The 15,787-nt window shown below is 34.1% G+C and overlaps 1 protein-coding gene across 3 annotated transcripts; it reads left to right on the forward strand.

Annotated features, from left to right (window-relative positions):
- The first annotated feature begins 3,376 nt into the window (after positions 1-3,376).
- On the forward strand, positions 3,377-6,926 carry LOC115989686 (ethylene-responsive transcription factor RAP2-12-like). 3 transcript variants are annotated; one of them, XM_031113496.1, is made up of 3 exons: positions 3,377-3,849; positions 5,479-6,407; positions 6,536-6,796. In XM_031113496.1, exons 1-2 carry the CDS (start codon positions 3,594-3,596, stop codon positions 6,360-6,362), a joined length of 1,140 nt encoding a protein of 379 aa, XP_030969356.1. In that variant the 5' UTR covers positions 3,377-3,593; the 3' UTR covers positions 6,363-6,407; positions 6,536-6,796. The 3 variants fall into 3 exon arrangements, with proteins under 3 accessions (XP_030969356.1, XP_030969357.1, XP_030969355.1); XM_031113497.1 differs by having other exon boundaries at positions 5,479-6,411; positions 6,536-6,775; XM_031113495.1 differs by having other exon boundaries at positions 5,479-6,926.
- The last annotated feature ends 8,861 nt before the right edge of the window (positions 6,927-15,787 follow it).

Below are 15,787 nucleotides of genomic sequence, written 5' to 3' on the forward strand. Positions count from 1 at the left end.
AGGGTAAGGATCGGAGTTTAAGTTTTCAGAAAGAAACTTCACACACATATATATTTAGAATATGCTAGATTATAATTTTTATCTTGTATCAAAAATAAGAAAACATCTCATTAGGGATAATAAAATAATTCAAACCCAATTCTCATATCCAACCTACCCTAATAAGATTTTCCTTGTCTTGTAGACGGGTAGGATAGGGGCAAGACACCCTAATTCGAGTACCCCACTCCATCTTACCATCCCTAAATTGAAAATGCACATACAACTATTTTAAGAATTGATGCACATCACCTTATTAAAGTCACATCTTTATTACCTTCAATTTAATGCTTCTATCAACAAACCTCATTTGTGTTAGTTAAGCACAATAAATAATCCCCCTCGCATGCCTCACACAAAAATTTATAATCAAACAAAAGTGAGGTAAATTATTCCGTTTAGATACTTGAATTTGAATTTTAAAGTAATGGATTTAGAATGTATTGATTCCAAATCTACAAATATTAAGGGTACGTTTGATACACTGTAATATCTCCTATAATGGAATAGTTATTCATATGTAATATCAATTCGATTATTTGGTTTCATCTTTATTACATGGATTAGTTATTACATGGAATAATTATTCTTTAAATTGAAGAATAGTCATTCCTCTTTAAAATGGATGTAATAGCTATTCCTTAGTGCATATAATAGGTTTTAAAATTAATATATTTCTAAAAATATAAAGTTTCCAAAATGGTTATATAATTTAATTTTTACTTTAGTTTCTTTGGGTTCAAATCCAAAGTTGAAACCTACTTTACTCTCCATCTCAAGTTGAAACATATTATCACAATTCATAGCAAATAAAATAATGATAAAATGCAGGATCTTAGGCGAGTACAAATTTACCATGTCAGAAGGCAAGGCAAGGCAAGGCAACTATCTAGCACATATCTTAGCTCAGTATGCCAAGAACATTGTTAGTTATGTAACTTAGATAGAGGAAAATCTAAGTATGATTGAGTTTGCTTTGACTTGAATTGTATTATTTTTATCTTCACTTTAATAAAATTATGATATTTTTATCAATAATAATAATAATAATGATGATGATGATGATGATGATGCTAATAAAAATTACAATTACAAATGATAATTAAGGATGACAAAAATTTTCCATCCCGCTTAACTTGTCTTACCTTGCTTGAGTTTTCCTTATTGTAAAGAGGTGACGGGATTGGGGCGGGTTTTGCTTGCCCAACCTCGACCACTCTGCTTTACTCTCAACTATATCTAAAATTTAATTTTTCTATACATATCCTTCTTATAATTAATATATATATATATATATATATATATATATGTATTATATTACCATCCTTAAAACGCTTGCTAGAAGCTTTGTACCCACCTTCTACCTATCGCTCTATTAGCAAAGGAGGCAGCTAATGTAGTGGCTTTCTTCCTCTTTTAGCATTCTCATAATTATCTGCTCTCATTTTAGTTTCATCTCCAACTTATAAATGTTGAAAACATCTTATTGGACCACCGCTCACCTTTGATGCAATAATCACTCCACAAGTATAGGTGCTTGTGAGGTGTGGGGGGTAAGGGTCGAGGTTTAAGTCTTCAGGAAGAAACTTCACACACACATATATATTTAAATTAGGTTAGATTATAATTTTTATCTTGTATCAAAAATAAGAAAACATCTCATTAGGGATAATAAAATAGCTCACACCCAATTCTCATAACCAACCTACCCTAATCAGATTTTCCTTGTCTTGTAGACGGGTAGGATAAGGGCAAGACACCCTAATCCGAGTACCCCACTCCATCTCGTTACCATCCCTAAATTGAAAATGCACATACAGCTATTTTAAGAATTGATGCACATCACTTTATTAAAGTCACGTCTTTATTACCTTCAATTTAATGCTTCTATCAACAAACCTCATTTGTGGTAGTTAAGCACAATAAATAATCTCTCCCCCCCACCCCACCCCCCCCCCCCCCCCGGGGGTTGCCGCCACCGCACACAAAAATTTATGATAAAACAAAAGTGAGGTAAATTATTCTGTTTAGATACTTGAATTTGAATTTTAAAGTAATGGATTTAGAATGTATTGATTCCAAATCTATAAATATTAAAATTTCTTGTTTGGATGTGTTTTATACCTATAACGATTTAAAATTATAAAATTTATTGAAGTATGTCTCAAGGATTTTTAAAATTCAATTTGTTTAGAAGTTATTTCAAATCTAAGAATTTCAAGGTTTTAAAATATGGATTTATCAAATCCAAATTCTTGAACTCTTTTAAACTATTCAAATAAGGTACTTTTTATTTTAATTGTCCAAATCCAACCATCCAGATTGACCATTAATAATTTCATGAAAAGTAAAACACCAACATGGTGTTTTTTTTTTTTTTTTTTCCTTCTTTTTTTGAGTAATAATGCTTGAAGATTTATTCAAACAAAGGAGGGAGGGGATCCCTCACCAAGTCACCATCTACAAGATCTGCCAACAAATGAGCAGAAATGGTTGAGATACTGATTTAGCTAATACAACATTAAATGCAGTCAATCTCTCCCTCTCTATTTATCAATTTATGTTCTAAGGTTTTTTTTTTTTTTTTTTTTTTTTTTAAATTTTTAATTTTTAATTTTTTTTAAATAAAAAATGAAAGTGTTCTTCAACTTCTACTCTTCTTAGAGCATCCTAGCAGAATCTCCAATTTTTTTTGTAATATTTGGAGAATAAACATTGACTTTTACCTTTTAGTTACTCACTTTTTCAAATATACTTCCAACAGATTCTCTATTCTATTCTCTATCTCATTTAAATATTATTTCTTCATTCATTATTTATTTATTTTTTAACAACTACACATATTCCAATATTTTTTTATTCAACACCTAATTATTATAAACTATAATAAAAAAAAAGCATTTGAAAAGTGAACAGTAACTCATCAAGAGCCAAAAAAAATATAAATATAAAGAGGGTTTTTTTAGATTTCACACTTTTTTTTTTTTTTTTTTTTTTTTTTTTTTTATCTAAGATTTCACTTTCTATTATAGAAAATTTTGGGTTTACATGTACCATTGGGGGATGCCCTTACGTGATCAATACTCTGTCTCTCTCTCTCTCTCTCTCTGTCTCACACCCACGTGTAAAGTACACCCCAAGTAGTGTAGTACCCTCAGGCTAAAACTCTAGGGGCATTTGTACTACTAAAAACCCAAAAAAATATTTAGTAAAATACCAACTAGACAAAGGGTAAAAATGTCCTACAAAAAAGGGTAAAAATGTCAAAAAATCCTCCGCCAAAGCCTCAAAATCGCCGACCCCAACCATTTGCTACAAAAACATATATAATAAAAAGTGAAAAAAAAGAAAAAACCTTTGTTCACCAACTCCTTTATAAACCCTCAAAACACTCCAACTCTCACTCAAACGCGTACAAATTTTTCTCTCACAAAATCTAGACCCACATTTCTCATACTTTTTCCCCCAAAAATAAGAAAAGAAAAAACCTTTTCACTTTCATAACACAAAGACCAAAAATTTAGAAGAAGAAACAACCAAACACCGCCCTCATCATGTGTGGAGGAGCTATTATCTCCGACTTCATAGGGCCGGTCGGGCCTCGGCGGCTCACGGCGGACTATCTCTGGGGAGATCGGAAAAAACCCACCTCGGGAAGGAGGTTCTCGAAGCCTGTCGTTGACATTGACGACGATTTCGAGCAAGATTTCCAGGGCTTCAAGGACGATGACGAGTCAGATATCGATGAGGAAGAGGAGGTCCTCGTGCAAGATGTCAAGCCCTTTGCTTTCTCTGCTCCTCGTTCTTCTGGTAAACCGCTTCACTTTATATACTGTGGGGGTTGAAAGTTAATATATTTTGGCTAGTTTTGGCTGATATTGATGTGGGTTTTGTTGATCAAAGTTTGAATTTTTTTTTTTTTTAGTTTTTGGTTTGTTTCATTTTGGATGATATATCAACGTGGTTTAATCGAATTTTTTTTTTTAATAATAATCAAAATTGTAACCTTTTGTTTTCTTAGTGCTATTTGTTTGTTTGTTTGTGATTTTATGTGGTAGAAGTAAAATTTTCTGGGCAAACTTTGTTTTATTTTATTTTATTTTTTATATATGATATTGGGTTTCTGATTTTGCTGGTCATTTTTTTAGAAATGCTTTTTATTCCAAATATTTTTGTGGGTGTTATTTTGGTGATGTTGAAGAATAGCCTCTGGGTGTTTTAGATTGATGTGGAAGGTTTCGGGTTTATGATCATTTCAAGATCATTTTAAAAAATATGGCAACTATTTTTTTGATGGTTTATCATGGTGGCTTTGGATCATCTGTATAAATTTGTTTCATTGTTGAGAAAAAGGGGTTGATCCTTGTATGATCTGTTAATCCCTTTTGCTTTTTCTTAATCAAAATAATTGAGCATCAAATATGTGGTATATGTTTTTTTTTTTTTTTTTTTGGGAATCAGTGCTTAACTTTACATAAAGCTTTTGTCTTTTGATATGTCAATTTTTTGGGCAACTCAGTTTCTAGATTTTGTCACAGTTGTGGAAATTAACTATGCCTTTTTGTCAGTGATAATCATGGCTTATGATCGAAAATCTCTCTGATTTTATTTCTTTAAAACTATAATGCTCTGCTTTGTAAGGCTTGGAGAACCCATCCAAAATATATATATATATATATATATTTGTAGAAAATATTTAATCTTTCCTGTTCAAAGATTTAGCGTAAAGTAAAAGAAGATAATAATTTACTCAAAGGTAGCTGATTTTTTCTTTAAGTTTGCTTGGTCCTATAGAAGGTCATGCTCTTTCTGTTCTTTGATTATTATTCAATGAATTATGTTTATATTTATTTCTAACATTTCGGTCATTATTTACATGTTTCTTCTTCTTCTTCTTCTTCTGTTTTAACTGCTCTATTACATGGATCTGTTTATCTTGATATTAGGAGAGTCAAGTATTTCTATTTTTATTGATCATCTATATGTGACGAAATGGAAATTGTGGCTTTATAATTTTATTCGATCACAAGTTATTTATAATTGAATCATAGATGGTTTTGTTTCAATTTATTTTTCTTTTAAATGGTGTCTGCTTAAAATGGTTTAGGGTCTCATGTGTATTGTTGATTTGGAAATTGCTTTGAAACTGAAGTATTGTTTTGAGTTTCACTGATTGGTTAATTTTCATTTTCCCTGAGTAGAATTTTTCTGAATAAGCACTCATGCAATTTTATAATCTCTTCTTTATTGATCCTTGTTTTGTTGCAATGATTAAATTTGTGGAATTCGTTGGGTATTTTGAAAAATACCCTAGCATGTGTGTGTTATCTCAATCTCTTATGGAGTTGTAGTGCATAATATATATGTTCCTAAATTATGTACTCATCTCTTGATTCATGAATCTGGATAATATATCTGTTTCTTCTCTACTTATTGAAGGATCTAAGCCTGTAAAATCTGTGGAATTCAATGGGCAAGCTGAAAAATCTGCCAAGAGAAAGAGGAAAAATCAGTATCGTGGAATCCGGCAGCGCCCATGGGGTAAGTGGGCTGCTGAGATTCGAGACCCAAGGAAAGGGGTTCGTGTCTGGCTTGGAACTTTTAACACTGCAGAAGAAGCTGCAAGAGCTTATGATGCAGAGGCGCGGAGAATTCGTGGCAAGAAAGCTAAGGTGAATTTCCCTGAGGAGACTCCTCGTGCTTCTCCAAAGCGTTCAGTTAAGGCAAATCTGCAGAAACCACTTGCCAAGGCAAACCTGAACTCTGTCCAGCCCAACCTGAACCAAAATTTTAATTTTGTGAACAACTCTGATCAGGACTTTACCATGGGTTTGATGGAAGAGAAACCTTTTACCAACCAGTATGGGTATATGGATTCCATCCCTGTTAATGCAGATGTCGGCCTCAAGCCATTTGCTTCCCCTAATACGGCCCCAGTGTACTTTAGTTCAGATCAGGGGAGTAACTCGTTTGATTGTTCTGACTATGGATTTGGAGAACAGGGTCCTAAGACTCCAGAAATCTCATCTGTTTTTTCATCCAGTGTAGAAGGGGATAATACTCAGTTCCTGGAGGATGCTAACCCCCCAAAGAAACTGAAATCTGACTCTGGGAATGCAGTTTTTGTTGAAGATAACGCTGCAAAGACACTGTCTGAGGAGCTATCAGCTTTTGAGAACTCGGACTTCCAGATGCCATATCTTGAGGGAAGCTGGGATGAATCCATTGAGGCATTGTTCAGTGGGGACACGACTCAGGATGGTAACTCGATGGATCTTTGGAGCTTCGATGACCTCTCTGTTATTGTTGGGGGAGATTTCTGAGCAAGCTTTTCCCATGCTTGCTAGTTTATGTAAATAAGGCTACATGTTAGTGAGTTTCATCCTTTTGCAAGCTTCTTTATTGACTTGTTTTCTTGTTCCCTCTCATTTGTTGCTTGTTTTTACTATATTGTCTTTCTGAAAAGAGTTGTTGCTCTCGATTTTACTGCTTACAGGAATGGTTGTAATCTGATGGACTGGGGTTACAAACAACATGAACTTGCTTAAGGCTTTTATGGAGATTGTACTGAAGTAGTACTGTTGTATGGGGAGTACATAGGTATTTAGGTTACTTTCTACCTTGAAGACCTTGAATTTGGGATTTTGAATTTTATCTTTTTGTATTAATGATGATGTGTAGTCTGTGATAAAAATGACTAAAACCTGATGAATGTCAACTTTGGTGTTTGTTTGCATCTTGGTTCTTTTACAAATTACAATAGGGTCATTGATTTTTGGATTTGATTATTTGTATTTTGATTACCTACTGCTTAGAATGGTCCTAAGCCAAATGGTTATTGCTTCTGCTCACTTGTTAGGAGTTTAAAACTCTATGGTGTTAGTTGAGCCTTTTTATATTATGATACTTAGCTAATCAGCTAATTTTTCTTCATATTCCATTATGTTGACTTTATGCCACGAAATTGGGTTTTGTGTCACTGAGGACTCACTTATTACTGATTCTTGTCATAAATTATGTTATAGTTAATTAAAACTGCACATGGAGACATAAACCTAACCTATCCTCATTGTGATGCATGCAGCATGGAAGACTGGGTCTAGTCTTCCTTCCAGCCGTGTGTCGCACGTTACAATCAATCTTAACCTTACTCACAATTTGCGAGGTGGGATCTCACTGCCATTTGGCGAACTTACTGGGTGCCTGAATTTTTCTTTTTTTGGTTTTGTTTTGTCAAAGGAAATCAATAAGTCTAGCCTACAAAACTTTTTCACAAAAATTGGTATTAATTATGTTAAAATTTTAAAAATTTTAAAATATTCTTATCATTACTCAAAGAAATAAGCCCATGTTTTTTTAAACTTGATAGGAAGCTCAAAATATTTATATTAATGTTGTATACACAACTTCTTTACAACTTATTAGTTGTATATTTCACACTAATAATCTGTCAGCTCAGTTGTCAACTCACTAACCATAAGAAATTATGTGAAAAAAAAGGTGTAGTAGATAGGCTTATTGATTTTTTTTTTAGTTACGCTAGGATCACAACAAAACATTATTTTAAGTGATAGATTGTAATTTACTATATATTACCTTTACATATATCTAGTAATTCGTTTTCTGTTTCACTTATCCTCTGTCACCGCAAAAGTTAATGGAGTAGATTTTTCTCAAAATCTTTTTAAAGTAAATTCTCTACATGCCTAGTAAATTATCTTTACATATACCTAGTAAATATTTTTTTTTTCCCACTTATCTGGCAAAAGTTAATGAAGTAAATTTTCTCAAATATTTTTAAAAGTAAATTTTATACTTGCCTCCAAAAATTGAGGTGGCTGTGTCATATAGTCAGGCCATATGGGAATCTTTGGGGATCACAAATTAACAGTAAGTAATACTAAGACCTAGGAAGATGCCCCCTCAAAAAAAAAAAAGACCTAGGAAGATGGACCCACCTGCAGGCTGCAGTGGTAGTAATGAAATGACGAGAAAGATGCATATGGGGGTGGTGCTTAAAAGGACTACTCGTGATTGTTGACAACAGAAGGTGGCCAGAGAGCATGGTGGGTGGTGACTGTGTGGGTCTACCAAGTTCCTCCCCATGTATTTCGTGCAAGAGTTTTCAGCTATCATATAATATGGACCGAGAAAGGGTGAACAAATAATTTGGGATGTTTTCTCTTCGTCGGTGGACTGCATGTGATCCAAGTCATCAAAAAACATATCCTTACCAAATTCACTTGTTTGATTATGCTATGCTAGGGATGTAGATGTAGACCATTAAACCTATAACAACAATACCTTGTGAGTTGTACCTAACATTCCACTACTGCTTCCAGCTTTGATAGGGAATTAATAGGACACTTCATACCTAACTTAATTGGGACTTGTAGGAAAAGAGGAATGTTTGGGACACAAATTTCATTTTGTAGGGACTAATTGTTGATATTACTGTTGCCAATAATCTCTTTAGATTAACTGACTGATATTTCTTTGTGTTTTTAATTGATAGAGTTGTAAATGAGTTGAGTTTTGTGGAGTAGTGAATGTTTGAGCTTGGTTTGATAACCAAACTAAAATGTTTAAGCTCAAACAAGCCTACAAATAATGCTTCAGCTCGAGCTCATTAAAAATTCTTAAAGCTTGAGCTTGGCTTGGCTCACTTTGATTTATTAGTTCGGTCAAGTTCAATATGGTTTTTTAGCTTGAGATTCAACAATAGTACAATATCAAATCTATATTAAACTTATTATAAAGCCTGTTTGGTTTGGATGAGTGGTCCAAACTCCCAAGTAATTAAAGTCTTAGTAAGATGAGTTTATTTTTCATGCACATATCAAGTCTATTACCAAGTTCATAAACAAGTTTAAATTTAGCTTGTTTTGTTTCAAGCCCTAATATTCATGAGACTATTCATAACATTTTATTTTTTGGACTTGACTTGTTTACTAATGAAGCCTAAAACTAAAGCTCAAAATTAGCCTGTTTATAAATAAACAAATATTAACAAGTTTTTTTTATCAAGCGAAGCCTAAGTTATTTATGAAAGACTAGGTTCATTTACAACCCTACAAATGAATAGAGACATATAGGGTTCAAATCTCTCCTCCCCAATCATCGAATTATCCTTTCTTAAATAAAAAAATATTCATTGATATTATTTTTATTAGTCTCAATAACAACACGCTATTTCAGTAGTTGTGAAAAAGTCATAAAAAAATTTGTGTCCTCAGACTTATTGGTAGGACAATTTCTTACAAGTCATGTTGATAATAATATATTTTATGATTTAAAAAAAAAAATATTAACATAATGTATTGTAATTGGAGTAACATTATATTCACATGAGATAAAAGTTGTTTAAAAAAAGAATGTTGTTTCCTTGAAGTTATTGATTCCAGATGGGCTCCTTGTAGATGGGCCCTTCTTCGACATGCCATATGGTCGAGGGATGTAGTATAATGTGAGTGGGTTTTTTTTTTTTTTTTTTTTTGGGCGCCACGCAAAGGACAGACACAAAACGCAAGCTGCGCACAGGTACACATGATAAGTTTAAGTTCTTGTCCCGTGCCCAGCAAAGGGAATATAGGACGCAGGTTTTATGTTCAGGTTTTGCACCTGTAACGTCTATAGTGGGTAAAGGTGTTTGTGGTTTTGGTGGCTAAGATGGCAATGCTAGCCTGTGATGATGATTGTTCACATGAATTGTCCCATTGCCATAGAACCAGCCTTTATGCCTTTTTGCAACTTACCCCAAATGATACAATTTAGTTGGGATAGGATGATAGAATTACTGTCGATAAGCACTCTCGAATTTTTATTTTGTATCGCGGGGATATATTTTAAGGGTAGGGATGACTAGATCATAAAAAATTCTGTCTAGCGATTATAGTAATGTTTATTCGTTGAGAAAACGGTGTCTGAGGAGCTCAAAAAAAAGATGGGGAACAAATAATTTGATGAGCAATGCTATAAATACAACAAATTTCATAACACTTTTCACAACAATTGCGTTGACAAATTTTTACCTATTACTAACAATTTGCCATATCAATAATTGTGAATTTTTTTGTGTTACAAACTTTCTCTACTTTGATTGATGGTACGTCTGCTTAAGGATTGCAAATTTTGGCTGCCGACCTATACTAATACTTCTTATCCCTTATTTCAAAATGACCAATCACTTTTGATTAAAGAAAGGGATTTGGTTTTTACCATTTACAAGCTTTGGCAATGATGTAGGAGCTTAGACTACCTATAGATATATGAGAGAAAGCTTTTGCCACATGCTAAGGACTAGTAATAAATTAAGAAAACAGCATTCTCGTGAGGAGATCAACTTAAGAAAAGACTAAAAGAGATGTCATTCTTCAAAAGCGAAAACAAAAAGGGGGGGAAGGAATATAGAGCAAGGATCTTATGTTTTGCTAATCAGATTACTTAATCCCACACATTTGTTGGTCATCTAACTCGAACTATTTGTTGATCTTCAAAATTTTTATACCATCTTGCATCATTGTTTTAATTTAAATTCTAAAAGCATAGAATTAGTTTGAAGAAAGCTAATTCCTTTGGGCACAGGTTGCTATATGAAAGGTTTTGGAATCACCCTTTGAAAGGAATAATAGAATGCTACCTTCAAAAGAAAGACATCACATTCCTCCTTCCCATAGAAGTATTACTAATTAAACAATTAGGGAATTTCTCATGTTACTGTTTTTATGTTAAATCAGCAAAAAAACCATGGTGACCAGCCATGGATGGTCCAAGACAGCATTTAGATTGCTTACAATTCCAAAAACTATGGCATGCATGTTCTTTCAAGAGATGCTGCTTCTTTCTTGTCATCTTCCTTCTATTTATAGTTCTCACACTTGGGGTTGCTACAATTCTTGTGATCTTCTTTTTGAAGCCACAAAAGCCTGTTTTCACTTTCCAAACAATAAGTTTGGATTGGTATAACCTAGATACCTATTCTGACTCATTCCTGTTTGTTTCATCTGTCATCACTTTAACCCTGAATGCTCAAAATCCTAACAAGTTTGGCCTAAGGTATGGTTCTACACGGCTTGGTCTATATAATGAAGGATTGCCAATAGGTGTAATTCGAGTTCCAGGATTCATTCAACCTGCTCACAGCAATAATGTCAGTGTGCCAACCAGGGTTTTGTTTGAGTGTGTGAATGTCAGCCAAATTGTTGATGGGGCTTCATTGCATGGTGGCTCAAGGAAAGACATGATTCAGATGAATATATTAGGTGATGTTAGAGCTCAACTATTGATGCATCATATGGCTTTCTTAAAGATTAAGGTTTGTAGTGCATCTCATTTTACCAAAACAAAGCTTTACTCTTTTGGCCACCTTATATTTTTTACTTTCATGCTCTCATAGTACAAAAATCACTCAATAATGCAAAGCAGAAGTAGGCTTGTTACGCTTGTAAAGAGGTTGTTGTCGTTTTTTATTTTTGGGCTAACATAGACTCGTAAAGAAGTTGGTGTTCTTTTTTGGATTCCCCACTCAGAATAGCGTGATAGGAAGTGGACTTCTGTCAATTTTATTGACATGCCATTTCTTTTATGATTTTTAGAAATATTTCTTTTAGAATGTGAGTGTCAATTTGTTGCTTGTACTTTGAATTTGAACAATTAATTAATCCCTATAAATTAGTTTTGTAATTGATCAAACATTATATTACTTTTTTACGTTAAAAGCTAATAAATTTAATCACATGAAGTACACATCATTAATAATTTTAAAATATCAATATCTTGATCATGTACACATTACACATGGTTTAATTTGTTAGAATTAATGAAAAATACTAACACAATGTTTAGTTTTCCACAGACCTAATGTGTAGGGGGTTAAATATTCAAATCGAAATGATAAGGATCCAATATCGACACACTTAGATCAAGGGTTAAAGGGTGATATATGTAAAAACCCTAATGAAAATGCACATCACTGTTTTTGAAATGAAAGGAAGTGCCCTGCCACGTTAGTCCAATACACTATTAAAAAAAGTATGATTAGTATAAATAACATTTCCTTCCTAGATGATAAAGCCACTTTCTTCCAAGATTACAAATTTAATCACTTCACCATTATGGCAATATTGAAACTCTAATATTATATATTCTCTATGATAGTTTAATATGGTTCCTATGTCTTGTAGGTTGCCCTAGATTGTGATATAAATGTTGACTACAGAGAGTTAATTACCATTAAAAATGAAGTTAACATCACAAGGGTTGTTAACAATCACTTCGTAAGTATTACTGTCCCCCCTTCAGGGTCCCCTACATATTTCTATATTTCTCTACTTCCATATTTAGATCTATGCACATCACCAAATACTATTATCAATATAGATATATGATATATAAACCATTTGCTTTTTCAGGCTTCTTTCCCAAACAGCTCTGAATTCATTTCCATGAAGTGCGCATTATCTTTCTACGCATAAAGATGGCTATGTCTATCTTGCGAGTCAGTTTTGATGCCAAATGTTATGATGGCTTCTAAACATTGTCAAATCCAACTATGGATGCCACTTTCCTGACTCATCTTCTTGTATTTTCCACTGAGTTTGTTGTTGCACTGTAATGTAGTTCGAGTCACTTACGAGCAATGGAATGTTGGAATGAAAAGACAAAACGGCAACATCCTATATATCTTCATGGATTTGCTTGCCATTGGATTTGAAGTTCAAACTATACACGGAGTATTCATTATTCTCTGTACTTATCTTAATTAGGGCTGGAACAGAGCCAGATTTCGAGTTAAGGGGCAGGAAAAAAGATCATGAAAATCCAACAAAACATATATTTAGTATTACCAAATATGGGCTGATATGTGGAATTTGTTGTTGTTTTTGTTGTTGTTGTCATCGTCGTCATCGTCAATTTTGGGATAAAATATGGCCTAATAGGCTGATATGTGGGTGCTTGGGTTGATCTGTGACAGGGGGGGGGGGGTGGGGGTGTCAAGATTTTGGAGGGAGGGGTCAAGTTTTATTTTTCTTGGACTTAATTCGAATTAAGCTCTAATATCTTTTTTTTTTTTTTTTTAATAAAAAAATCTGCAACTCGAGGGGACCAGGGCCTTAGTGTGACTCCGTCCCTGAATTACAGTAATTTAAGCTCACTGGCATATATGGCTTGCAAAATTGCCGTTTTATGTCAATGAAGATCTACAAGAGGAAGTTCTTGTGTTGCCTTATCCTATGTCTAGATGGAGGAAGAAAAATGAAATAATAAGGGCAGATGGTCGAAATATAATAGTAAAAATTAGTACATTTCCACTAGCTTCCCGTCTCCTCTCCTCTCATTATCAAACACGCCATAACTTATACTCACATTTAATTTATTGTCTGGCTCAAAGAGAGAGAGATGTCTCACATTTGGTTAAAAATTAAATAGAATTAAAATATCTAAATAGAAAAATCAATATACTAAGAGGGAGAAAGTGGGCTTAGATACGGAGTTACCCATCTACCCCTCTCCTCTCCCTATGTTTTATCTTTCATCTAAGAGCATTAGCATCCGATTTCTTAAAAAAATTGTCATTTTACACTCTAAAAAGTTACGTTATCTATTTTACTAATCATTTCACAACTCACCTAATATTTCATTTTTTTATTCTAACATACAACTCATTAAAATAATATAAACTATCTAATCAAATGATATAAACTATAAACATAATCATTTCTCTCTCTTCCCTCCCATCTCTCACTTCCAATCAAATAACAACTTACCATAGCAAAGTGTGAAGATTTTTTAGCAATACACACCCCAATAAAGTTGGTTTTAGGGGTGTGTGGTTCTAAACATTAGTTTTTTTTTTTTCCTTATAAACTTAATTTTTTATTTCTATTGTTTATGTAATAGGGGCATGAGAATAAATATATAAAAATCATTTTCTATCTTTTCATTTTTCTTCTTAACTAAACAAATTTTTTTTCAATCTTTTTACTTTTTTACCCCAATTAACTGTATAAGAGCATCCACAGCAGATGTGGCAAAAATTATGCCATTTTGCCACACCAAAGACCTACTTTATTATTTTACCACATCATTTTACAACATCCCATTTATCAGATGTTTTATCATTCAATTCTATACATTAAAATAATATTTACAACACATCAATCACAATCAACAACCACCACACTGCTGCCAACAACCAACAGCCACCACCACACAACCACCACATCCTCCACAACCCAAAACACAATTCAAAACAAACCCATAGCCCACCAACACCAAATCGGAAGCCCCAAGCCCCACAACCCATAGAACCATAATTAAATTGTACTTGGGTCCTCTCTCCATGATAAAGCTCTCTATGGTGAGTCTGAGAGGGATGGGTTGGTTGGAGTTTGAATTCTAAGAGAGGACAAGAGATATGGGGTTGAGGGCATGAAAGAAAGTTTGGAGTGTGGGATTTTCTGGATGGGTTTGTTGCAAAGAGCCGTTAATCTTTGCCATTGTTGAAAAATTTTAAGGTTTTGGATGTGTTTCTTGCTCTGTTTTGGTTTGGAGGTAGAGAGAGATCTTTGATTGATCAATACCCAGCCACAACCACGGCCCCACGCCGCCACTGTACCACCATGACCCAAAACCCACTCCCACAAATCAAAACCCCACACCCATACCACCAGATCCCATTACAAATCACCCTAACAATCAACGACACCAACCCAAGCACGATCACCGCCTTGGCCCAATCGGTCCACCCGATCGTCTGCTTGATCGTGTTGAAAGTCAGATTCGTGCCAACGACAAGCTGGTAAGCGATTCGGTTCTCGAGCTCGGTCTTGATGAACCCGTGGGTGAAGAAGAAAGCGAGCACGATGAGCCACGGGATCGGATCTACGAAGGCAGAGAACATAGAGACGAACGTCAGCGTCTTGGTGAGCACGGAGGTGCCGAGGCCGAGCAGGGCGACGGCGCCGAGAGAAACAGGGAGTGGGAGACAGAGAGATAGAGTGGGGTTTGAGAGGAGAGGATTGGGGTTTGAGGGTGAGACTGACGGAGAGATGAGAGAGAAAATGGAATAAAAAAATAATAAAAGCTTATGCCACAGCTGTCCGTACAGTGGCAAATTTGTGAGGGTATTGTTCACATGTGACAAAAATAATAAGATTTGAAACATTTGATAAAGGAGATTTTTTGTGTTTGGTATGCCAAATATACCAAATATTTGACATTTGGTACATTTGACATGACTGCTACGGACGCTCTAAGGAAAAACTAAGTCTTTTCTATTTTTATACTTTTCCATCATTTAAAGTAACAGAAGGAAGTTACTGCGCAAACACTGTAAGCCATCTTATCAGCTTCCTTTTACAATCATGCAATTGTTAATAATGTAAAGGAAAATTATTCTTGATTAGCCAATTTGATATTTTCTTTCTCTGTTCCACTTTCCCCATTTGTTCAAGAAGGAACTCAAGTTATTAAATAAATCCGTGGCTAGCTCTTTCATGTTCAAACAATAATGGTTTCGCTGAAGGTTGAATCATTACCTAAAAGCTAAGTCGAATCAACTGGTGCCATATTCGAAATATATTACATGTGCCTTGACTTATGCGATCAGAATAAAATGAGTCAATAGTTAGCTATGATGATTGATGGGACTGCCTTAGCTTGATAAAAAACCACAGGAAGTTTCACGTAGTGCCCGTGTAATTAGTACCAAAATTAAGTTACTTAAACTAAAGCTGCGTTTGTTTTT

The sequence above is a fragment of the Quercus lobata genome, chromosome 5 (assembly GCF_001633185.2).
Source record: "Quercus lobata isolate SW786 chromosome 5, ValleyOak3.0 Primary Assembly, whole genome shotgun sequence".
Classification (NCBI taxonomy): domain Eukaryota; kingdom Viridiplantae; phylum Streptophyta; class Magnoliopsida; order Fagales; family Fagaceae; genus Quercus; species Quercus lobata.